Source organism: Malania oleifera, chromosome 2 (genome assembly GCF_029873635.1).
Source record: "Malania oleifera isolate guangnan ecotype guangnan chromosome 2, ASM2987363v1, whole genome shotgun sequence".
Classification (NCBI taxonomy): Eukaryota; Viridiplantae; Streptophyta; class Magnoliopsida; order Santalales; family Ximeniaceae; genus Malania; species Malania oleifera.
The window spans coordinates 102,656,116-102,677,426 of NC_080418.1; the positions used below are offsets into that span (position 1 = coordinate 102,656,116).

At 36.7% G+C, this 21,311-nt stretch overlaps 2 protein-coding genes across 4 annotated transcripts in view; both read right to left on the reverse strand.

The window, feature by feature from the left end:
- LOC131147879 (proteasome subunit alpha type-4-like) overlaps positions 1–13,837 on the reverse strand; it is a 62,913-nt gene extending 49,076 nt beyond the window's left edge. Inside the window, exon 1 of the mRNA XM_058097511.1 lies at positions 13,816–13,837. The gene's annotated coding sequence lies outside the window, so the exon portion shown is untranslated. The remainder of the gene's footprint in view (positions 1–13,815) is intronic.
- On the reverse strand, positions 1,713–15,392 carry LOC131147880 (proteasome subunit alpha type-4-like). 3 transcript variants are annotated; one of them, XM_058097517.1, is made up of 3 exons: positions 13,747–13,886; positions 13,149–13,294; positions 1,713–2,720 (listed from the first exon to the last, which is right to left on the reverse strand). In XM_058097517.1, the coding sequence occupies exon 3, from the start codon at positions 2,705–2,707 to the stop codon at positions 1,955–1,957; it is 753 nt and encodes a 250-aa protein (XP_057953500.1). In that variant the 5' UTR covers positions 2,708–2,720; positions 13,149–13,294; positions 13,747–13,886; the 3' UTR covers positions 1,713–1,954. The 3 variants fall into 3 exon arrangements, with proteins under 3 accessions (XP_057953500.1, XP_057953498.1, XP_057953499.1); XM_058097515.1 differs by lacking the exon at positions 13,149–13,294 and having other exon boundaries at positions 13,742–15,392; XM_058097516.1 differs by lacking the exon at positions 13,149–13,294 and having other exon boundaries at positions 13,747–15,263.
- Positions 15,393–21,311: the final 5,919 nt, after the last annotated feature.

Consider the following 21,311-nt stretch of genomic DNA (forward strand, 5'->3'; position numbering starts at 1 on the left):
GGTTCGGGCTGTGAATCAGGATTGAGGAGGAAGCTATGCCTCTTGTAAGCAGCAGGTTGTAAAGGAAGCTCCATCCCAGTTAAATGAGCGGATTTTTTAGTGGAATCCTTAAGTGAGTTGTTCAAGGCAAGGACATAAGTTGGGGTAGGCCGAACCTCATAAAAATCAAGTTTGCATCTCTCTTACCCTTACCTTTTTTAATTTTCGTGTAATCTCATTGTATATGTGTTGAACTTTTAGTACATGTGTGAGTAATTAGGTAACATTGTATGCTTGATAAAGACACATAAAATTAATGAATTGTAAAACATTGATGTGGTTGTGAGTAGCTTGGAAGTTTGAAATTTATATTTTTCAAAATTAGAACCTAAAGGACCTATTTTTTAAAATACCCAATTTACACCCCCCCCTCTCTCTCTCTCTCTCTCTCTCTCGGGATAACATGCAATTCACACACTCAAAGGGAAAGTTGAGTGATTTACGATCAGTAGAGATTGATATGTGCAAATGAAGTGAGTGAAGGAGGAGTGTGAGTGTTGAAGGTGAGAGAGAGAGAGAGAGAGAGAGAGAGAGAGAGAGAGAGAGAGAGAGAGAGAGAGAGAGAAGTGTGAGAAGAGTTGAGTTGAGTGTGTCTCTCCTCCTCTTGTTTTTCTCCTAAGTTATAGTATATTTGGTGTGCTCCATGGATGTAGGTCAGATTAGACCGAACCATGTAAATATAGTGTTCTTATTTTGTGTGCTTATTTTGCTTGTGTGAGATTATTGTTCCTAGATCCCTTACAAGTGGTATCAGAGCCAACGGTTCGTAACTTTGGATCAGCGACATTGTAAAAATTGAGACATGAAGCTAATTCTCCTGACGTACTAACAGTTGGAGGACTAAGTGTGTGACCGAGGCCAATAAGGATCATCTAGGCCTGTGATGGATTCGAATAGGGTCAAGGCGTGGGAGGTAGGATTGGTTCGGAGACACGTGGAATGCAATCCGAGGCACGTAAGATGCCAGTGGTAAGGCCCACTAGAGCAACTGTTGGTAAATTGGGCTTACTCCCATAAGGGAGATGGTTTCCGTTCAAGGGGGAGCGGTTGGAACTCACAAGTGAGGAGGGGATTGTTGAGAATTTCACTTGTGAGCTTGTCACATATTGAAAAATTAGAGTGGATGATGAGTACTTATATACATGGTTGGGTCCAACACCCAATAGGTTTAAGCTTTTTGGTCAAGTTGATGTTCACCCATATGTATCAAACCCACCCATGGACTCCTCTAATCCTAATAGTAAATGTATGCTTCTAAAATATTTTTGCAAGATGCAATTATTTTTTTCTTTTACCAGGTGATAATTGGATTTCTATGTTTTATTTGGGTTCAATCGAAATAATTTTTTCATAATGCAACTCCCTTCTTGGTTTTTTTTTTTCATTTTTGAAAATTTTTTGAAGTCCAAATGAACTCACTGTATTTACGAGTTAAGATCATAAAATGTTCATATCAAGGATGTTTAGAAGGCCCAGCATCAAACAAGCTTAATTGTTTAGCCTTCAGCCATTCAAACTAGATTTGAATATAATTCACTAAAAGTTCAAAACTAAACTATATCAACCAACCTAAAAAATATTACATTTCACTTGAACCATATTGCAGCATGTACTAAAACAGTAGCTAACCTTTGGAGATCCACCAGTAACTAAAGAAAGCACAATGCAGTAAATGCATAGTCATAAACCAAGTCAATATTATTTGATGACAAATTATTGACAACACGCATCCTTAGAACGAGAATCTTGACTAAAGAAGCATATTATCAAAAAATTGTTGCAATTCCATAATTATGATCATTAACTTCCAACAGTAGTATCCTGATCAAAGAAACATATCACATCAAACTTTTGTTTCTGCAATTGCATCCCAAAAAAAGAAATGCAAGAACAGAGCTATAACAAGTTCAGTAACTTAGGATGCCTCTGTAGCTGGTTGGGTCACTCCAAACTTCACCAACTTTGCACTCAAAGACTCCGGTGAGCAAACCTGATACTTCACATTCCCAGAAGGTGAAAGGAAAACCTCAGCCAATTCGAGCCTATCTGCAGTAAGACTTGTGCTGTCCATAGTTTTGCTGAGCACTTTCAATGCAAGCTGAACCGCATCTTCCCTTGTTATATCATCCCCATAATCCTGCTTAAGCATTGACTGCGCTGCCTGATTATTTGCACCAATTGCTGCAGCTTTCCATCCACCATAGTTTCCACTAGGATCACTCATGTATAGCTGGAAGCCAAAATTTTTATCCCAACCTGCAAACAGAAATGAGACACCAAATGGGCGTAACCCACCAAATTGAGTGTAGCCTTGCTTGGTATCACAGAGAGATTGAACTAGCTGCTCAACAGGCATTGGCTCCTGGTATGCAAAAGTGTAGCGTTGGGCTTTGACCCTAGCCGTGTTGATCAGAATGTTTGCATCTGACATTATTCCTGCCACAGCACAGGCGACGTGATCATCAATCTTGTACATTTTCTCTGTGGAAGTCGAGGTTTGGAGAAGTTTAGAAGTAACTTTCTTTTCCCCAACCAACACAACCCCATCTTTTGATAATATCCCAATTGCTGTGCCAGCATTTCCAATGGCTTCCATGGCATACTCAACTTGATATAGACGGCCTTCTGGGGAGAAGATTGTCGTACGGCTATCGTATCTCCTAGACATATTTAAGTATCACCTGCAATAAATTAAAACGAAAAAAAAAAAAAAAACCAAATTGAGAAAATAATAGTAGTAACCTACACATTGAACACCATCAAGAAGGAAAGTTTCATGAAGTAGACTAGTTTAAAAGCCATAAACCCAAGATTTAGAAATATAAATTAGACCATCTGTTCTAGCAAGTGCAAAAGGGGGAAGAAATGAATTGTATAAGCAACGCAGAAAAATAAACTCCATCATCAACCAAAATATTGGAATAAGAAAAAGCACAAAAGGTACAAACAATAATTAAATATTAGAACATTTACAGGGAAAAAAGAAACATATAAGATGGTCACATTAAACTAAACCAAAGAATCCAATCACCCAAGAAGAAAGAGAAGTAAAGAGGGTTGAGTAAGGCTGAAAGAATAAGAAATGGAGAAAAGAAAATGAGCATAATATCAGGGGAAATATATCTATGCCCATTGAACAATCTACCATGTCTCAACTGTCCCCTCAAACTTTTGAAGGTGACAATAAAACCCTTGAACTATATTTTCAGTCACAAAAGACCCTGTTTATTAACAAAATTCAGAGAATCTAACAGAATAGCAACATGTGCATGACCTTGAATAATTAATAATTTTTCTGGACAATATTGTTCGTATAAGCCAGAGGAATATTTTGATTAACAAGAATATGAGTGTAGAGGCAAAGTTCATTCATTACAAGCCTTCTAGGAAATAGCAACACTTCTGGAAGCCTAATATGACACCTGCCCAACATTCCCCAACACGTATTCGCGACATGTTGAAAATGAATTAATTTATTTTTATTTTTGGACACTGCTGAGACACTTCCTAACACTTGCTGACATGGCAAGGACACCTCCATGACACTTCTTGCACTAAAATGCTGCATTTTATTGTCCCTTTTAATTATGTTAACAAAACAAAACAAACAAACAAACAAAAATCTGAGGAAAAGTGAGACTCAAGAAACTGAGTTAAGAGATTCTTTAACATTGGAGTGGTTGGGCTTTGGAGCCCTAGCACCATAGTGCAAGCCTTGTAAAGCACCATCAGACCTCCCAACCTCTAGAATTCCCCACTCCCCCCTCTCTCTCTTCAGAGCCATAGCCAGTTTGCTACTCTCTATTAATATGTTTTTTATTTATTTATTTAAATTTATTGATGAGCCAATGCTGTTGCCCACCATCAGCCAAGCTCTTGAGTTGTTTTTTTGTTGTCAGACCAATATTCTATAGTATGAATGTAATTGATGATTGTATATAACTGTAGCTTGTAAAATGTATGATTGATAATTTTGCATGAATGTTGCTTCTGTTTCATTTTAAATCAAAATTACCACAGTATTGTCATCTACGAGGAAAAACATGCTATCAATGCATTCGTATCCTTACTTTTCCAAAATTGGTGCCACTGCACTAGCATTGTGTCGTATCCGTGTCTCCTATCAGTATCAATGTTTCCTAGCATGTCTTGTGCCTACTTTTTTTCTTTTTGGTCCTCTTTAAATGAAATACAATTACTCATCAATAAAAAAAATTTTAAAAAAAAATGAAGTACAAAAATTAACAATCAAAACTTCTACCTATAATTTGAGATTTGTGAAAACTTCTAGCCTGATCTTCCTCAGCCCTGCCATACAAGAAAATGCCTAAAAGGCCTTGAAAGAATAGTAAGAGAATAGGGTGAACCATCAAAAGGTTGAAAACTGTCAAGAAGGGTGAGAAAGATGGAAGATGGTGTGTTAAGTTTGTTTGCAACAAGTTTACCCATCCCCCGAAGAAACAAAAGTCAATGTGCAAATTATATTCATAGTCAAACTTACAGGAGAAACCCCCTCACTATTATTTTTTATAGTTAAGGGTAGCTATATTTGTTGCCATAATGAGTCAGTGTTAGAACTTAATTTGTTTCCGTAATGCGCACTATGTAGCCTACATTGTAGCCTACGTTGCAAGTTCCCAAATCATTTGAGTCATCCCTCCCTTATCTTATTTTATACAGGAGTTGCACCTAATTTACCACGAATATGTTCATTTCTTAATTTATCTTTCAGTGTATACCACTCATCCATATAAGCATTTTCATCTCGGCCACTTTTACTTTTTGGATATTTTGTTTCTTCATTGCCCAACATTCTTGTTAAAAAAAATGTTTATTTTTATTTATTTATTGTGGTTTTTATCACAACCGTTGGATCGTCTCTAAAATCTAACGATTGTGTGGTGTCATATATATGTTTGTAAGCCATGGGAAAATATAGGGATTGCTTGTCATTTTGTGCAAGAAGAGCTAGAGGGGGGTTGTCTCTAGGAAGAACTTTTCTTGGTTGAAGGTGAAAGGGTGTACAGGGGATCTGGGATCGAGGAGGAGACTGTTCAGATCTTGTATTGCCATCATTTCATAGTAGATTTTTTCTCTAGGTGCACGCTCCGTGCACGTAGGCAACCTTGCCGAACCATGTAAAATCTTTCGTCTCCATTTTTCTATAAATGTTTTTTATGTGATTTATTTTGTTGATCGGAAGATTAAAATCGCTGCACATCAACAAGTGGTATCAGAGCACGGTTTTGATTGAGTGCAAATCTGATAGATCAAATCAAATCGAAAGAATATATATATATTTTTTTATTTGAAGTTTTTCCACGGGAGTGCTAAAGATCAGAGCGGTTCGTTTAGATCGAATTGAGGTACGCGAAGATTCAGATCAGGTGCTAGAAAATTATTCCAAAATTTTTCAATTGAAAGTGTGAAAAAAAAATTTAGAAGAAAAAAAAAATTTTCGCGGATGAAGAACATGATGAACAGTGCCAGAATTGGGAGACAGACTCGAATTCAGAATCGGGTCAAAGCGCGGGTCGAGGCTCGGATCCTTCCCACGGAGCGCTAACGTCACGCTGATGCAGAAGCTAACACAGGCGCCGTTGCTGACGTCATCCTGACAAGTGCTAACGACAGAGGAGAGAAAAATAAATAAAAAAATTTAATGGTGAGTACTTCGACGGCCAAGTTCGAGGTGAAGCCCTTTAATGGGAAAAATAATTTCAGTCTGTGGCAACGCACTGTGAAGGATGTGTTGGTCCAACTGGGATTGATTAAGGCACTGTATGGGAAACACAAGAAGCCAGAGACCATGTCAAATGATCAGTGAGAGAAGCTGGAAATGAAAGCAGTAAGTACCATTCGCTTAAGTTTAGCTCCAGAAATTAAATACAGTGTGTTGAATGAAACATCACTAGTTGAGCTTTGAAAAAATTGGAGAATATTTATATGTCCAAGTCCCTAGTTAATAGACTGTATTTGAAGAAACAATTTTATCAGTTGAGGATGACTGAGGGCACAGAAGTCAGAGACCACCTCAATTATTTCAATAAGATAATCACACAGTTGTTGAGCATTGAGGTAAAAATTGAGGAGGAAGATAAAGCACTGATTCTGTTATATTCACTTCTCAGTTCACTTGATACTTTGAAAACCACACTACTGCTAGGTAAGAAGACTCTTACAGTTGATGAGGTGACTACTGCCATTCTGGAGAGTGAGAATTTTTACAAACCAGATCATCCAGGGCATGGAGAAGGGTTGGTGGCTAAGGGTAAGTCTAGCCAATAGCGGGGCAGGAGTTCTAGCAGGGGTAATTGGAATTGCGGGAAATCTCGATCCAAGTCCAGGGATAAGAGTGGGAACTAGAGGAGTGGCTATTTTTATTGTAGGAAAGAAAGGCATATGAAGAAGGACTGTCTAAGGAGGAAAAGAGATTTAGAGGAAAAGAGCAGGAAGAAGACTGAGCAAGCTACTGTAGTAGAGAGCAGTTCATCAGTTTTTGATGGGGATCTTTTGACTATTACTATAGGTTTCAATTACTTAGCCGATACCTGGACTTTGGATTCGGCGTGCTCATATCATAAGTGTCCATACAAGGACTGGTTTGACTCCTATGAACCAATCTCTGGAGGGACGGTGTTGATGGGTAATGATACTTCTTGTAGTATTCTTGGTATTGGAACGGTCTGAATCAGGATGTTTGATGGTGTGGTTGGAACCATCAAGGATGTGAGGCATGTTCCAGATCTGAAAAAGAATCTAATTTCCTTGGACTCTTTGGACAGTAATGGTTTCTCTTTTTCAATTAGGGATGGTGTGCTGAAAGTAGCTAGAAGTTCACTGGTAGTAATGAAGGGTCATCTGAGGAACAATTTGTACACTCTGGTGGGTAGCACAATGAGAGGTGGAGCTGCAGCTAGTACCTCTTCAGATTCAGATACAAATGATACTACTCTATGGCATATGAGGCTGGGTCACATTAGTGAGCGTGGTTTGCAAAAGCTGCATAGGCGGAACTTATTGGGAGGTAATTCTTGTTGTAAGCTTAAGTTCTGTAAATATTGTTTGTTCGATAAACATCGCAGGATGAGTTTCAGAACAGGAAAGCATATAAGCAAGGAGGTGCTAGAGTACATTCATTCAAATGTATGAGGTCCACTACAGATACAGTCTCACAGTGGTGCTATTTATTTTGTCACATTTATTGATGACTTTTCCAGGAAAGTCTGGCTGTATTTTCTAAAGCACAGGAGTGAGGTATTCAGTAAGTTCAGGGAATGGAAAGCTCAAGTAGAGAAGCAAACAGGGAAACAGATGAAATTTCTGAGATCTGACAATGGACTAGAGTACAAAAAGAACCAATTCCTTGACTTCGGTAAGGAAGAGGGGATCACTGGGCATTATACAGTTCCACAAGGGCCACACCAAAATGGGGTGGCTGAAAGGATGAACAGAACATTACTAGAGAGGGCAAGGTGTATGAGGATTCAAGCCAATGTGCCTAAGTCATTCTAGGCAGAAGCAGTGAGTATGACATGCTACCTGGTAAACAGGTCTCCTTCTATAGCTATTGATGCAAAGGTTCTTGAGAAGGTATGGACAGGTAAGCCAGTAGATTACTCTGTGTTGAAAATATTTGGTTATCCATCATATGTGCATGTGCAGGCACAGGACAGATCAAAGTTGGACTCTAAGTCCAAACCGTGCGTATTTCTTGGTTTCCAAGAAGGAGTGAAGGGATACAGGTTGTGGGACCCTATAGCACAAAAGGTGGTCATTAGCAGGGATGTGGTCTTCGATGAAGAAGTCATGTTGAAGGAGAATGCTGATAAGAAGGTGGAGTCTGATTTAGCGGGAGTACCTATTCAGGTGGAGCTGGACAATATTCAGAATTCAGGTATGGGTAATACTCAGACTATTGTTGTTGTTGATTCTGTTGCACAGGATACAGTGAGGCAGGCTACAATTCCTTAGGAAATTCCTCAGACAGGTGATAGACATGAGCCTGTAAGGCTAGCCACCGGTAGAGAAAGGAGGAATGTTAAACCTTCGATCAAGTATGAGTTTAAGGACTTAGTTGCATTTGCTCTGATTACTAGTAGTGGAGATCCTTCTGATTTTCAGGAAGCAGTTCAGAGTTCTGAATGAGATAGTTGGCTTGGAGCCGTGGTTGAGGAGATGGAGTCTCTTCATAAGAATGACATTTGGGTGTTGGTTTAGAAGCCCAAGGACAGGAAACTGATTGGTTGTAAGTAGGTTTTCAGAAAGAAAGAACCTACAGAAGGGATAAAATATAAGGTCGGGTTAGTAGCAAAAGGATACAAATAGGAAGAAGGTATAGATTATAATGAAATCTTTTCTCCTATTGTTAAGCATGATTCTATTAGATCCTTGTTAGCATTGGTTGCCATGCATGATTTAGATCTGGAACAGATGGATGTAAGACAGCTTTCCTTCATGGTGAGTTGGAGGAAGATATCTTTATGGAGCAATCGGAGGGGTTTGTGGAACAAGGTAAAGAGCACCTGGTATGTAAGTTGAATAGGTCTCTTTATGGTTTAAAATAATCCCCTAGGCAATGGTATAAGAGGTTTGATTCTTATATGTTGAGGATTGGGTATGTTAGAAGCAGTTATGGCAATTGTGTTTACTTCAGATTGCTTAACAGTGATGTATATGTGATCCTTATGCTATATGTGGATGACATGTTGATTATCTTTAATAGTATTGATGAGTTAAATGTGTTGAAAGCCAAGTTACAGGATGAATTTGAGATTAAGGATCTTGGTGCAGCTAAAAAGATCCTTGGCATGGAAATCAGGAGGGACGGACAACAGAAGAAGTTGTGGTTGTCACAGGGTAAGTATATTGAGAAGGTGTTGGAAAGGTTTAACATGGATAAGGCTAAACCGGTAAATACACCACTAGCTGCTCATTTTCAGTCGTCTGCTAAACTGTGTCCTTCTACTGATGAGGATAAGTTGGATATGGCTAGTGTGCCTTATGTCAGTATAGTAGGGAGTCTAATGTATGTTATGGTATGTAGTAGACCAGACTTGCCATATGCAATTAGTTTGGTAAGCAAATATATGGCTAATCCAAGTAGAATGCATTGGAATGTGGTGAAATGGATTTTCAGATTTTTGCGTGGCACTTCTGATTATGGTATCCTGTTTGAAAGTACTGATGATTGCAATGTTCAGGGTTATGTGGACTTCGATTATGCAAATGATTTGGATAAGAGGAGGTCTACTTCTGGCTTCATTTTTACCATGGCTGGTGGTTCCATTAGTTGGAAGGCTATGTTGCAACCTACAACAGCTTTGTCTACTACACAAACTGATTACATAGCTTTGGCAGAGGCAGGTAAGGAGGCTTTTTGGTTAACTGGACTGATTTAGGAACTTGGTGTTATACAAGATAGGTTACACATATTCTGTGATAGTCAGAGTGTGATCCACTTGGCAAAGAATCAGGTCTATCACTCTCGCACGAAGCATATTGACGTGCGGTACCATGTAGTTAGAGGTTGGGTTGAAAGTGGTAAGTTCCAGTTATTGAAGATCCACACTGATGGAAATGCTGCAGATATGCTCATGAAGCCTATTACATTAGCTAAGTTCAAGCGCTGTTTGGACTTAGTTAATGTAGTCTCTTGTTGATTGTTGACAGAGCATCCCATAGTATGGGGATGGAATGTTGTGCTTGACTGTGATTAAAAATCAAGGTGGAGATTGTTAAAAAATATGTTTATTTTTATTTATTTATTGTGGCTTTTATCACAGCCGTTGGATCGTCTCTAAAATCCAACGGTTGTGTGGTGTCATATATATATTTGTAAGCCATAGAAAAATATGGGGATTGCTTGTCATTTTGTGCAAGAAGAGATAGAGGGGGGTTCTCTCTAGGAAGAACTTTTATTCAACAGGTTGAAGGTGAAGGGGTGTACAGGAGATCTAGGATCGGGGAGAGACTGTTCAGATCTTGTACTGCCATCGTTTCATAGTCGATTTTTTCTCTAAGTGCACGCTCTGTGGACGTAAGCAACCTTGCCGAACCACGTAAAATCTCTCGTCTCCATTTTTCTGTAAATGTTCTTTGTGTGATTTATTCGTTGAACGGAAGAATAAAATCGTTGCGCGTCAACAATTCTAATCCATATAGCATAACTAGTCTTATAGTCGTCCTGTAAAGCTTTTCTTTTAATTTTAATGGCATTCTATGATCACAAAGCACACTTGAAGCATTTCTCTGTTTTACCCAACTAGCTTTAACTCTGCATTACATCCTCTTTAATATCTCCTTCAACTTTCATAATAGATCCAAAGTATCGAAATCTACAAGTGTTATTTATTTCTTCATCATCAAGTTTAACTTTGTCTCCAATAGTCCTCCTACTATTACTGAAATTACATTTCATATATTCGGTCTTATTTCTACTTATCATAAAGCCTCTAGATTCCAAAGTTTTTCTCCATAATTCTAACTTCCAGTTGGTTTCGATGATAACAACCCATTAGTGACCCTCAGGTTAACTAATCTATGTACTCAAGTTAAGTACGGGTAAACAGGACGATACCAAGTCAAGCATAAGGATCAGACAAACCTTGATGAAGCAATAAGCGAAAGTCATGGTCAAAAGCCTACACAAGGAATACCCAAAGCACAACCAACCAGAGCATATGTGAAGTCTTATTTGTACATGTATGTTGGGTTGTGTGTGAGGTAGGAAGTTCTTGTAACTCTTGTGCTTGTGATGTTAGTAAGAATACCTTGCAAGAGATGAGCAAATGCATGTGCATATAGTTCATATTAGTATAGGACATCAAAATGAGTCTTCACATGCATACCGAGTCATACTAGTGCATAAGATGTCAACTTAAAACCTCATTAGGACAAGCTTAAATTATTATTAGAACAAATAAATTCATATGCATTTGTCCTAGCATGGGCTACTTCACTTAGAGGCTTAATAGTGTAAAAAACAGGGGAATAGTCGACTAATGCAATGCATTCGTCGACTAATATAACCAGTAGCCTAAGCTGAGTTTTTGCCCAGGTGATTCGACGATGATTGGGGTCGACTCGTCAACAAAAGGGGCTGACTCGTCAATGAAGGCTAGTTGAGTCGTCAATGAAAATTTCCAGTAGCTAAATATGATTTTCAGCCTAGGTGACTCGTCGACGAATCCATGGCATTCGTCGACAATTAATAGCTAGCAGACCCTTAATAAATGAGCTTCAAACGGCTATTTTTTTGTTTTGTATTGCATCAATAAATGCCCAGCGGCTAGACAATGGCTAGCTCATCCCCTTGCCCATAAATACCAGCCATTTGCATTTATTAAAGTTATTGATTGAATATTGGTTGTTAATTACGTTGGTAGTTGCATTCAAAATTCTTACATTTGCTCAAAGCTCTCTTGCTCTTCATTCTTGTTATTCATCACTTGCTCAAGAGGGCAATGTGAGGATTCAATTTGTATTATCAGCTCAAGAAGGAGCATCTTTTGTAATCTCTATATTTGCTATTGCTTCATTGTGAGATTGAAGGTTCTTGGTGAGCCATTTGTATGGAGGTTCTTGGTGAACTCCTTGTTTTCAGCTTTTGATGAGCAGCTGGGTTTGGTACCCGATTTGTAAAAGCTTCTCTGTCTTGAAAGGAGATTGTTTAGTGGATTTAGCAATCCTTGAGTTGGTTTCAAGGCGTGGACGTAGGCTGGGTGCCGAACCACGTTAATATCTCGGTGTTAAGCTCTTCTCTCTCTCTCTCTCTCATTTACTTTATTTGTTTGTTATTTACCTTGCTATTTATTGTGATAAAAATCATTTGTATCTTGCCAAGATATTTTGTTTTTGTAGAAAATTTCATTATCCATGAAAAGTGTCTATTCACACCCCCCCAGCTGCCTCTCGACACACCCTTGGGCTGACACTCATTTTGGATACTCTTAATCAGTTGATCCATCACTAAAGCAAAAAGATACGAGCTCAAAGTAGATCCTTGATGTACACCTTTGATGATTGAGAATTCTCTAGTCTCTCCATCTATAGTCTTTACACTAGTCATTACTCCATCGTACATATCCTTAATGACATCATAGACCTACTAAATAAACCCTTTTTTTCTAAAGCCCACCATAAAACTTCCCTAGGTACCCTATCACATGCTTTCTCTAAGTCAATATATACCATATGCAAGTTCCTCTTCTTTTCCCTAAACTTTTCCATTAATCTTCTTAAAATTTATATACCTTCTGTAGTAGATCTCTCAAGAATAAAACCAAATTGATTTTCTGAAACCTTTGTTTCTAGTCTTAATCTTTGTTCGACTACTATTTTTCTTAGTTTCATTGTATGACTCATAAGTTTAACTCTACAATAGCTATTACAGTTTTGAATATCTTCTTTAATTTTTGTACATAGGTATTAAAGTGTTTCCTCCATTCATCTGACATTTTCTTAATTTTTATAATTGTATTAAATAAATTAGTCAACTATATATCTTTGTTATCACCAAAGCATTTCTAAACTTCAAATGGGATGTTATCCGATCCTATAGATTTTCCATTTTTCATCTTTTTTAGTGCAAACTTAACTTTGTTAATTCTAATTTTGTGAATAAATCTCATATTTTTAGTCTTTTCCTCATTTGTCAATTTTAAATTTAAGCTTTCTATTTGGTTTTCATTAAAAAGCTTACTAAAGTAACTTCGCCAACTTTCTTTTATGTTTTCTTCTTTAACCAAGAAAATATCCTCACTTTTTATATATTTTACATTACCTAAGTCCTTACTCTTTCTTTCTCTATCTCTTGCAAGTTTAAATATATCTCTTTCCCCTTCTTTTGTCATTTAACAAGTGTTTTTTATTTGCATGCTTTAATATTTAGCACTGTAGCACTGATGGGCCTTACCATTAAAATAGACAACAATGAATATGTCGAATTCGAAAGCAAGCGGAATTTTTTTTTTTTTTTTTTTGGGGGGGGGGGGGGGGGGGGGGGGGGTGGTGATGGAGTTTACATAATAAAAACCCATATGTGAAATGAAGCACAACAATAGGAAGAAGAAAACCACATTATGGTAGGCAATTCATCAAACGCATACCAGGCACACTTCATAACCTTGCATAATTGCACAATTAGTACAATCATAATCCCCAAAAAGTACAACTTCAAACAAAGTTTAACTACGATTGAAGCACCCATGAAATTGGAATGTAAGACCGGATCATAAAATCAGTGAAACAACGCCTGCAAAAATATTTAATAAAATAAAGATATACTTGAAAAAGGTCATAAAAAGCTTATAAATATTATCAGCGGAGGATTCTCAAACAACAGGATTTAGCATTTTCATCACTAATTAGAAAAGCAGCTAACATGCAGGAGAAAAGGGCAACAAAGATGCTCTCCAGACAAAAATTAATCAGCAAATTGCATTCTTTCACTATAAATCTACAGTAATAGATTTTAACCTCATTAAGTGCAAATGACAGAAAAATAAAATCCAAGAACAACGGGAACATCAAGTTCATAATTTCACGTTTCTGTTACTGGTGTCATACTCAAATTTACAAGAAATGTAAAGCCAACAAGAACAACAGTACCACAGAACAGCATTTCAAATGGTCGACACACGCAGATAAGAAAAAAGCAGATAAAAAAATAATCAAAAGAGAGAGAAAAAGAAGGAATCACCGAACCAGCCTCTAATGTCGGGTGGAGCTTTAGAATTGTTCGCGAGTCGCTGCTTCGGGAGGGAAGGGAATAATTAAAGAGGAAGAGGACTGAGGAGTTTTGTTGAAGAAGAAGTAGAAAACGTCAGTTTTCTTGAGGAAGAAGTAGGAAACGCGACCCACGTCTGCAAAATGAAATGTCGCTTTGCTTTCAAAAACTTTTGGGCCATCCTTTGGTTACATTTTGGGCTTTAGAGAGCCCAACAAATTTAGGCCCATTTCAGCTAAAGACTCAATTAGATCTGGCAAAGTGATTGGGCCGGATAATCTGTGGCGAATAAAGCGGATTATTGGGTGAAAAAATCATAATTCAAATTCGATTCGTTTAAATTATGAATTAGGTAGTTTTCGATCGAATAATTCATGACAAATGGATGGAAAATCTATCGTTCTCAAATATAATTTTATTAATAATTTATTTTATATCATATTAATTTAGGTAGCTAAATTCAAAAAAAAAAAAGTTATATATTAGTTATAAACTTGCATTAAATGAAACTACATAATTAATTATATATAATATTAGAAGAAGAAACAGCAGACAATAGAAAAAAAACTGAAAAATAAGAAGCAGCATAAGAAAAACTGAAGAAAATGACCTAAAGAAGAAGAAGAAGAAGTAAAGCCAAAAGCAGACCCAAAAGAAGAAAAAGAAGAAGAGAAAAGGACTCAATTAGATCTAATAAAGTAGATTGGGTCGGATAATTCGTGACGGATAAGGCGAATTATCGTGTTAAAAAATCATAATTCATATTCAACTTGTTTAAGTGACGGATTAGGCAATTTCGAATTGAATAATTCGTGACAGATAAATGGATAATCTATCATTCTCAAATATAATTTTTATATCATATTAATTTAAGTTGCTAAATTTAGAAAAAAAAAATGTTATATATTAGTTATAAACTTGCATTAACTGAAGCTAAATAATTAATTACATGTAATATTAGAAGAAGAAATAGCAGGCAACAGAAAAAAACTAGAAAACAAGAAGCAGCATAAGAAAAACTGAAGAAGTTGAACTAAAGAAGAAGAAGAAGTAAAGCTAGAAACAGACCTAGAAGAAGAAGAAGAAGAAGAAGCAGAGCTGCAGAAGAAGAAGAGGAAGATGAAGAAGCGGAGCTATAGAGAAGAAGGATGAAGGCTCTAAGGCTCAAAGGCGAGCTCGTGAAGAGCTCCTTCCAGTTCGAAATGTCGACGATGAACTCACAAAGCTCCTGACGAACTCGCGAAGGGCTCCTTCTAGTTCGAAGTGTGAAAGATCAACTCACAAAGCTTTGCTGGTTCGAAGGGTCGAAGACGAATTCACGAAGCTTCAGACAAAATCGTGAAGGGCTTCTATTAGTTCGAAGTGTGGAAGACAAACTCACGAAGCTCCTGCTGGTTTGAAGGATCGAAGATGAACTCACGAAGGGTCGGGGGGCAGAGGGCTTCAAAGGGTCGAAGAAGAAGGGTTTTGTGCTGGCTCTCTATTGGCTCAAATCGAATAGGGCTAAGGCTCGTTCTGCTATGGCTATTTGAGAATCTGGGACTGGGCTGGCTTGGGAGTGGGAGGGACCGAACGAGGTTGGGGGCTATGTCTGTGTGGCGTGTTGGTCGTGTGGGCACTGGGCTCTAAGCACTTGGGCAGTGGGCTGTTGGGCTTTTATAGATTAATTAAAAATTGGCTTTGAAGTAGGTTGTCAGATATCTGCCGGATAAACCCAAACCGACCTGCTAAAGAAGCGGATATGAAAATGGAAAATCATATTTGAATCATTTAGCAAGTGATTGATTATAAGTTGGTTAAAACGAGTCAAATGCGGTTTGGATTAATAATTTTTTATCCATTTTGCCAGGTCTAGACTCAATCCACCATCACGTGATTTGGGGTTGAAAGCTTATGCACGATTTAACAATGTCAACCCAACTCATGTGTGGTGTTATGGAAAATGTTTAGTATGGAGGAGGCATATGGTAGTAACAAAGTAGATAATATAGAGTGGAATCCACCCGGTTCACCTATGCCCATGGTCACAACTATAGAATTGCTTGAGTTATTATTCATTTTAGTTCGTTGTGTCTGGACTTCTAAAAGGCTAAAACGAAAACTTGGGTAGTCTGGTAAATTTTTTAATATCTATTTTATGTTTGAATATTATTTATTTAAAATTTAAATTTTTATTATGTCCCAATTTGTAATAATATCTAAAATATCTTTTAAAAAAATTTTATTCCACATAGTTCCCTTCTTAACCTTTTACTTTCCAACTTGTCTCTCATTTTCTTCATCTTCCAACACTTCGCCTCCCTGTTCTTTTTATCTTCCCCTCTACCATCATATAAAAATCTGTTGGCCTTACAAGGCTTAACATCTTATTTTGATGCTAACAAATAAGTGAAACTTAACATATTTTGATAAGTAATGATATTTTAGGAAACTAAGAATGAGAATACAAAGTAAAATGATCACAAAGATAAGTCAAAGTATGGATGCAAAGATGATATCTATTAAAGCTTGAAGATCATAAGAGTGTGGATGTTAAAGAGAATGTGCTAAAAGCTTAAAGCTTGAGGACAAGAGAGCCAAAGAAAAGCAAAGCAAGAGAGTCAAAGAAAAGCAAAGAAAGATAGCTCAAAAGACAAGCATGAAGATTCAAGCACTTAGAATGTCTAAAGTCATAAGAAGTCTTTATGTAAGTGCTTCATATTTTAAATATCTTTTGAAATATTTTTTAAACTCATTAGGATGCAACAAAGACTTAGAAATCAGTTCTTGAAAAACCCTTGAAAATATTTTTGACAAGTCACATTTAAGTCTTTCAAATAACAGAAGGTTTAAAAATAAAAAATGAAAGTTTTTCAAAAAATGAAACTGGTCAGCCGACTGACCAGAACACACTAAGATTGGCCAGCCGACTGACAAACACCAAGAATGTTGACTTTTTGAGTCTGATCCCTATTTTGATGCTGACAAAGCATATGTTTCTTATGTGTGTATTTAACATGTGAACGTGTCCATTAACTTAACACACACAGAAGGAAATAGCGATGGAAACTTACAGGACTTAAAGACTATACGATCAATCGCATTACATGAAGTCGGAAGAGCAAAAAGACGAAGACATTTGTTTTTAATTTGTAATTGCATTTAATTTTATACCTCTGTTCTGTAATAATGCATGCATCTGAATGATGTGTTTGAATGCTGAGAACAACCGTAGATAGGGCTAAAACGAAGTTTACAAAAACTTCGATCGATCGAAGGTCAACCGACACCAGATTTTTTCGGTGTCTTAAAAAAGGACTTAGAAATGACCTTAGGACACTCACTCATGCATACCCATACTTGGTCATTTGAAATAGAGTGATCGTTGGCTTAAACAGGACCGAAATGCACAAAATGTGCACACTCGATCGACCGAACTACCATGTACAAAATACCCCGGTCAACCGAACCTGGACCAAGTCAACTAGTTGACCACAGTCCAGTCGACTGAACTGTGTAGTTCATTTGGCCTCGGTTGACCGAAACCTCCTGAGGTCAACATTTTGACCCTTAGTTGACCTAGCCCAAATTGCATTGCAACTGTCTAGTCGACCGAGAGTCCTCGGAAGAAATCCCAACAACCTAGTCGACCGAACGTCTCAGTTCAAAATGTCTCGGTCGACCGAATCGCGCTAAATTGGAAAATCGCCTTCGGACTAGATGTTCGGTTGACTGAACCTTTAGTTCATTTCTTGCCTGGTCGACTGAATCTCAAGAACTTTAGTCGACCAAACTTGTCCTGGTCGACTGATGCTCTCGGGTTGGAATATTTTTTAAGTGTTTAAAACATCATTAAACTTAATTAAACTTTTTCAAAATACCGAGTGTGTCCCTCAACGGTTAGATTTGTTGAAAATTTATAAATACCCCCTCTATAACTCAGATTAGCAACTGTGATTAACCAAATTTCTCTCTCTAATCTTTTAGGCTAATTTTATCAAAGTTCCCACAAATTAATTTTTCATTGCAAAAATCTTTTTTTGGGGCAAAATATTTTAAACAAACCTCTCCAACTTTCTTCCACTCTTTCATCTCAAAATCACTCTTGAAGAAAGCATGTTTATTTTTGGGGCATTTATTTTCACATGCATTCTCTTACTTATGCTTTATTTTTGAAAATCTTTTTTAGAGCATAGCTTTGGTTTCTCTTGATTATTTTCATGATAAATATTTTGGGAGAATTAATTTAGTGCACAAATATTTATCTTGGGCTTAACTCCTAGATTCTCCAAGTAGTTTTTCATTTGCATAAATTTTTGTTGGAGAACATAGTACACATTTTTCATACACATTTTATTTGTGCAAAAATCATTGAAAGAGAAAAACCCTAGGTTCTCCTATATTTTCATCGAAATACCTTTTTGGAGAAAATCTTTTATTAGGATTTAAATATAGTTAAGCACCCTTACTCCCCTGAGCATTATTTCATATCATTGGAGTGTATGTTTTTATGAGCTTAGCATGTACATCTCTGCTTTTATTTCAAAAGCATATTTTTATGTATAAAATAATTTTATTGTAACGATTTGGTTCAGCCCGCTAATTGAACTGGGGAGTCTCAGCCCCACAAGTGAGACTAGTTTGGCTCAGCCTAGTAATTAAGTTGGGGTTTTCCTCGCCCTGCAAGGAGAGGATGTAAAAGGCTTTTGCTCCGCCCGATTAAGTGAGTAGGTATAGTGGAATCCTTGGGGGTATGCCCAAGGCGGGGACGTAGGCTAGTTTTGGCCGAACCTTAATAACAAATCTTGTGTCTCTCTCTCTCTCTATCTCATTTAAATTACTGCACTTTAAATTCAATATGTGTATGACTATTTGTTTACTATTATATTCAGTTGCATGCACACATTTACATTGAATGAGATACATGTGTATGCATGAACCAATAGCTTAATTATTTTACATACACGTGTTTAATATTGAACGGGATATGATATGTGGTGAATCGGAGAAATGTTTTAATTAGCCAAAAAGTTTTAAATGTCCAATTTACCCCCTCCCTTCTTAGGATCACACCAATTCCAACAAAGAATGAATAAACCTGCTCAGCCGACTAACAATTTGAACTAGAATTAGTCAGTCGACTAACAACCTGGTCTCTCCAACTAATGGACCATTTGGAATGTGGTTGAGTTAGCCGACTGACATTTTACAGAATTTAATTTTTGGCAAACAGAAGGGCCTCAGTCGCCTATCCGGCCGACTAACTATGAGAAAAGAACTACCTAGTCGCCTGTCCAACCAACTTATTCCATAGGGTTTTAAATTTTTAAACTTGAACGGAAAAAATTTAAAAATCAGTTTTTCAAATATGAATACTATAAAAACTTGGTGGGCACTCCAAGTAACTTGGAGAACAGGGAAACTAATCCTAAAAAGTCTATAAATACTCCCTTAACCCCAAGAAATTAATAACCAAGGCAATCACACAACATTCTTGTATTCAAACTCTCAATTTCTCTCAAAGTTCTCTATTGCTCATACTTCATTTGAGAGATATCTTCTGAATTGCTATTGAATCACAAGCCTATGGTTCTAATACTGAGTTTTCTCAATCACTAACGATCCTTTGGTGATCTCTTTACTTGAGTTTCAATTCTATTTCATCTTGATATTTAAATTCTTGAAGTACATAGTGCTGAATTTGTACTAATCTGCTTTGTTTGAGAGTATTCTTGTACGCAGCGTTTACTTCATATTTTTTGTAGTTCTTGGATGATTCAAGGTGTTTGGATTGTTGACAAAACATGGGGTATTGCTTGGAGAGGTGCAGCTCTAGCCTATTGAAGGAGTGACCGAGTGAGGGGTATCACTTGGAGAGGCAGGCTCTAGCCTACTGAAGGAGTGTGTAACGGTTTTGTTCCGCTCGGAAAGGAACTGGTTTAGTGAATCCTTTGGTAGTTTGCTAAAGGCGAGGATGTAGGCTGGGGATAAGCCGAACCTCGTAAAAACTCGGTGTCACTCTCTTTATTTTTAGCATACATAAACTGCGTGGATGATTTAATTTCTTAATCATATATACTACGTAATTTGGAAAATAAGTAAACTTAAGTTTAATTTTGATTTGGGATTGCGGAAACCGAAAGGGAGTATGTTGATTGGTTAACACCCGAAGACAAATTAACTAAGCGTTTATTTAAATTCTGAGTTGTTGGGAATTTGAGTTGTGGTTTACATTAAAGAATCAATTTCATTCTCTATAGGGCTTGCATAAAATTTCATATACACATGGCTGTTAACAAAAGCTGAAGGTTGAATATTAAAGTTTGTGGATAGAACACTTTGATTGTTGAATGGTTGGTTGATTGTTTAAGTACTTGTGTTGTATTGGTTACTTTGTTGGTATATGGTTGTGGATTGAATATTATTTTAAGTATTTGTTGTATATTTGATAAATCAACAAGAAGTCAAAAATTCATTAAAAGAATTAAAAGAGGTTAAGGATTCTTGAAAAGAATTAAAAGAAAATTTTAAATCCAATTCACTCTCCTCTTGGGATTACACCTTAGTTTTCAAAAACTCACTCTTCTTATCTTACTTTTCCAAAACATTGTCATTGGTTTGTCTTCTCACATGCTTATGGACACGTGTGGTAATATGACTATAAGTTCACAATATAAAAAAAGAAAACATTAACGATACATGAGACGAGCTAATCTCTTAGTTAACTTTTCTCTAATTTTCCTTCTTGTCTTACTTTTCCAAAACACTATCACTGGTTCGTCTTCTCACATGCTTATGGACATGTGTGGTATTGTGATTACAAGTTCACATTAAAAAAAAAAAAACCATTAACGATACATGAGACTAGATAAACTCTTAGTCAACTTTTCTCTAATTTTCTTTTTTCTTTTCTTTAAGGTTTTGTTTGGAACTCAAAAAAAATATTAGGAAAAGGAATGGAAAATATCAAATAATTTACATTTTCAAGTTTATTTATCAAATAAAGTGGAAAAGAAAATAAAAAATATACCAAATTTATGAACAAAATTTTGATTTTACACATCATTGATATTTAGTTTTTCTTAATTTTTAGTCATATTAAAATAAATTTTCATTTTTGATAGTATTTAATAGAGAAGGAAAGTATAAGGAAAAATAAATTTCCTTTTTATTTTCTTTTCCTTTCCTTTTCTCAAGGAAAACTCTTGATCCAAATGGATCCTAATTTTCCAATTGTATTCATTCATATTACGAATATAGATCGAACTGTTGGGTTGGGTTGGGTTTCCCTTCTAAGTGAGGATGTCCTTAACTTGCCCAATATGGGCCCATGTGTGGAGAGACCCATTTAGGAGAATAAGGTTAATAACTATTAACTTTACCTGTGATCCCAAGAGGGGAGATGAATTGGATATTTAAAATTAATCACCTAGGTCAATTGATTTAACAGTAGTATTACATAACCTAAGGTCAGTTTATACAATTAACAAATAAACATACACGTGCAATAAAAGTAAAATGCCAAAAAGTAAACAGTACACGTTGAAATTAGGAATAGCTTTCC